Source organism: Limulus polyphemus, unplaced genomic scaffold, assembly GCF_000517525.1.
Source record: "Limulus polyphemus unplaced genomic scaffold, Limulus_polyphemus-2.1.2 Scaffold2581, whole genome shotgun sequence".
Lineage (NCBI taxonomy): Eukaryota > Metazoa > Arthropoda > Merostomata > Xiphosura > Limulidae > Limulus > Limulus polyphemus.
Genome location: NW_013668191.1, coordinates 26,265 through 31,125, shown reverse-complemented (window position 1 = coordinate 31,125; position 4,861 = coordinate 26,265). Strand labels below are relative to the sequence as shown.

The following is a 4,861-nucleotide window of genomic DNA, read 5'->3' as shown; positions in this document are numbered from 1 at the left end:
GAATCATTTGAAAAAAACACGGGGGTGCTTAACTTTTTTCCAGGTGTATATTTCATTATAGTGCTTATCAAACAGTTTCTAGCACATATTTTCAAGTGACACACTATGGACAACTATGGAATAAGACATAAAAAGTTGTAATAATGTTTAGCTGAGGAATGTATTTTTAATTTTTTTGTTTTGTAAAAATGTTTAATAAAAGCACAAGCTGCAGTTCATTTTGTTGTACTGGTAGGTGAATGTTTAAAAACTGGAATTGTACTCATAAGTAAATGTTTAAAAACTGGAGTTTTTTTATGACAGTAATTCTTACTTTGTTTTACTGCTGATGTTCACAAGAACTAAAATGTTTATACAAAAATATTAAGTAGATTTAAGCTAAAATAATTTGTTGTTGATGTTAGGTTGCCCAACGTGAGGATCGATACATTTTAACAAGTGGTACTCCATATGCTATGGTGAGTTTTTGCTTTTTTTATTTTTCTGGTGAAAGTTATTTTCTTAACACATATGACAATCTTTGTATACCATTTTTACCTTTTGATTGTTAAGAGATGAGGATCTTTTTGGATGATTCTATTTAGTATTGTGATCAGCTTTACATAGAAATATTTTTTCCCCTTAATTATAAATGAAAAACATTCCTGAAAGAAATTTTCCCAAACAAAAAGGATACCAAAGGAATAATATGTGAAATCAAATGCAATGCATGAAAATTGTTTTTAGGTGAAACTAGCAGAGAATTGAACACAGGGATCAAAGAACATTGAAAAGGACCATCCTGTGTTTTCAAACATCCTTTTTCCATCAGGCTTGGTATAAAATATCGAGTCTGTATACACATTTGCATTAGTTAAGTATTTATTGAGGCTTATTTGTTGTAGATGGAGATATATATTTGGTCTGCAATGCAATCATGATGATATATATAACGCCTATATCAGACCCATTCTGGAATAGGGATGCCCAGTAACATGCAACATCTTTACAAAAAACTAAAATCTATCCAGCTAAAATCTATATGATTAGTCTCCCCGTCCACACTCCCGGCTCATACTTACACAAAATAAGTAAATTAGCAACATTACAAGCATACTTCTCAACTCTAGCAAACAAATACTATGATAAGTCTAAAAACAGAAATAACCTATTCACAAAGCTTGCCAATATTGCAGAAAAATCAGCCACATGGACCAAATTCATCTCTCCCTAAACCACATCATCTCACAAAACAAACAACACTCTTTCCAACAACCACCTTGAGCATTTTACCTTGTGCCTCTCCCCCTCTCTTTTTCAGGTTGCCAACCGGAACGTACAACGGACTAAAATGTTAAACTCATTTAACTTGTGTTCAAGTTCTCTACTCTTGTACTATGTTTAAAATTTTTGAATTGTTTAGACTGTGTTTAATGTTTATGAAGTGTAAAGTTCTTGTCATTCATTGTACCCAAAAAATAACATAACATAATCTGTTCCTTGTAAATACTTGTATGTAAAAATAGTTATCTGTAATTGTCTTTTGTGATGCAATAAACTTTGGTTCTGGTCTTGTGTCCTTTCTGGGATGGGGTGTACTGGCCCTCAGGGGTGAGCCTCAGCTGTCTGGATCTGCTACTTGTGTTTAAATTTAGATGATCAATCGTCAGGCATGAAGCTCCAATACACTTCAATTCATAATCAAGAAAGCAACTGCTCTTTCGATCTTCGTCATGGCTTTCCCTAACGCTTGAACCATGAAAAATCAACAGCAGAGAGAAACAACTATTTTATCCGCTAAAATTATCGTAAGCCAGGGAAGGTGGCAAAGAGAAATAATATGAATTTCTGAACACTTCTAGGTTTTCTACTAAACCTAAAATAACTACCTAGATAGGTAGCTAGACCAGAGTCAAAAAACGATATATGGTGGGCATGTTTTGGTGAAGTGGATTCATTCTCCTTGTGAGACAACATTGGCTATAATTTCCATTGATAAATGGCCATTGTGAGTCTATGGTCAGATTGAGACACATGCAAGGCAATTGTAGAAGTTAAACCTCGATGCTGTGCGAAGGACTGTAACTTCCATACATGAAGTTTGAGCTTGGGAAAGTTTGGGTGTAGAATGTTGGATTGAGGTTGCCTCAACAGAGATAGCCAAAGAGGCAGAGGTGGACCCTCTTGAAGATACTATAGAAGAGGAAACCATGGTTGGGCTGGCCAATCTGGGGCTACCAACAGCTCTCAAGTAGAGGATTGAATCATTGCCAGAACTCTGGGTAGTAGATGAATTGGGGGAAGGGAATAGAGGTGCAATCCCGTCCAATCTGGAACTGAGAGCAAATACACCAGAACACCTTGCAAAGGAGCATCCATGCGGTCAGGAGAATCGAATGGGCCAAGACAGGTGATCTGCTATGAAATTCATCACCCCTGAAACATGGTAAGCCAGCAGGCTGATATGATGGAAGTGAGCCCAGTAGAGAAGTATCCAAAGTTCAAAAATAAAGGTCCCGAGAACATGTGCTCCTATGATGGGAAATTTAAGAGACCACTGTGGAATTGATGGAATGAATCATGACAATTTTCCCTTGCAATAGAGCTAGACCCTGAACAGTTACCTGTTGGACAGAAAGAAGCTCTAAGTTATTAATATGGAAGGAAGATTTATCTTCCAACAATATACCCTGGAATTCCTGACCTTCAATATATGCATGCCATACCTGAAGTGAAGCATCTGGGAAAAGATTAACCTCAGGAGGAGGGGACGGTATAGGAACTCCAATGGTAGTGTTGATCTGATCCAACCATTACTCGAGAACTAAGATGTTGCTCCTGTGGAAGGAGACTGAATGATCCAGTGGATTGGAATTCCTGATCCATTGGTTACACAGTTACCATTGAAGGGACTGCATCTGTATTTGTCAAGAAGGAATAAGAGATTTGAGGGATGCCCACATCACAAAAGAGATAAAACCATTGATGTACATAAGAGCCTGACTGCCTGTTCCATAGCTTGAAGCCGGATGGGAGTTGGCTGAGCCCGGCTTAAAACATGTTGAAAAAGACACTCAAATGGACAATATTTTAAGTCAGCAAGAAAATGGATTTCTCAGCTCTGATAAGAAACTCAGCCTTGGTGGCTTCTGAAAGGAGAACCTGTGTGTGTTATTTTGCCAACTAACGAGATTGTGCTAGAAGTAACCAGTCATTCAGATAATGGAGTGTGCACAGACTCAAAGTATGAAGGTGACAAAAAAATTTGTATGACTCTGCAGAAGCCATATGGTGCAGATGCTGGGCCAAAGGATAGAACTGCAAAATCTGACCCCTGTGCATGAACTGGAGATAGTGACAGGATGACTTTGTTATGAGAATTTGGAGAAATGCATCAGCAACATCGAACATGGTCATCCATAAACCTAGTGAACAATACCAACATAGGTAGAAAAAGGACTTCACTGTGAACCTGGGAGGATCTAAGAAATGATTGAGACGAGAAAGATCGACAACCGGCTATCAATCTCCCATATTTTTGGGCACAACAAATAAAACGGGAATAAAATCCCAGAAAAATGGGATCAACTCTCACTAACATCCCCTTGATCAATAACTCTCTGATAGCCTTGGAACGGAGATCCACATCGTATGGGCTGGCATGTGGCCTTCTCCCAATACTTTTCTCTCACATTGTTTACACAATCTGGCAGTTTCTTCTTCTGAAGGTTTTTGACTATCCCCTGTGGCCATTTTGACAACATCTGCTAGATTATAATGAGGAGTGAGTATTTTTGTCCTCCTCTTGTCTCTTTACTTTCCAGGATCCCTTACCTCTTTTTTTTTCACTGGATCCCAATCTGTAGCGAGTGTTGCCCAGAGAGGTGTGCTTTTATCAATCCAGTTCTGCACTATCAACCTATTTCATTATAATTACTACTGGTTGCAACAGGCTCTGTAGAAAGGAGGTGTTCCATGAGACCATCTAAGTGCTCATAAGATGGTATTACCATATTATGCTGGATCGCCACTCATAGACTATCATGAGTAAAGCTAAAGTGGATCCTGCTCGTCCTTGCCAATCATCAGATTGAATAAATTGGGGTTGGTTTGCTTTTAAAAATTTAGGGAACTTGGTTCACCTATTGCACTGTTTCTAGAGCACTGTTCCTTAGGACTTGCCAATGTGCATTACCCCCCAGATTCTACTAGTGGAGCTAGGAAGTCCTTACCACATCCATTTTCCAGTCACTGCAGTGGTGGATAGAAGCTTTTCCTTCAGAGTGTTAGAATGAATTCTTCCACTCTTGGGGAAGAGGGCAAAGTTGGGGGCCCACCTAACTGGGTCCCTGGATGTTTTTCCAGATGTTGGTAGGAGTGGCAGCAGCCTCCACAGGAGCCTACTTGTAATACCAGTTCAGATTTGATGCTAAGCTATCCAGTTGGGGTGTGCATGGCCCTTATTTTTGATCAATATTGCTTCAGTTTATTCTTCAAGGAAGGAGGTCCACTATCTCCTCATAATTCCATACTTGGAGTGGTCCCATTTTAGGTCCTTGGGTGAGCACAGCGTTCCACATCCTCTCCATAATTCCAGGGGGCAAGTGGAATGTTCCTTTCCCACTCAGTTGGGGAGTGAGGATGAATGTTCATAATTCCAGACCAGATGAGTTCTATTTCTTTGGTTGAGTAAGGCATACACGATCCTGTCATTCCGAGCCTGGGGAGTTGCCTTTCAGACTTATTCACGTGTTGGAGAAAGTTTGTCTGCTTTGGTATTCGTTGTGATTCTGGTGGTTCAGAATGCATCACTCTATGGCTACAGGTTGGGATGCATTCAAAAGTATATATATATATATATATATATATATATATATATATA

The 4,861-nt window shown here is 39.0% G+C and overlaps 1 protein-coding gene across 3 annotated transcripts in view; it reads left to right on the top strand.

Annotated features, from left to right (window-relative positions):
• Positions 1–4,861, top strand: part of LOC106467353 (exonuclease mut-7 homolog) — a 59,406-nt gene that overhangs the window by 39,966 nt on the left and 14,579 nt on the right. For all 3 annotated transcript variants that reach the window (XM_013927700.2, XM_022395512.1, XM_022395513.1), the window contains exon 16: positions 405–458. In XM_013927700.2, the coding sequence (XP_013783154.1) occupies positions 405–458 (54 nt within the window). The remainder of the gene's footprint in view (positions 1–404; positions 459–4,861) is intronic.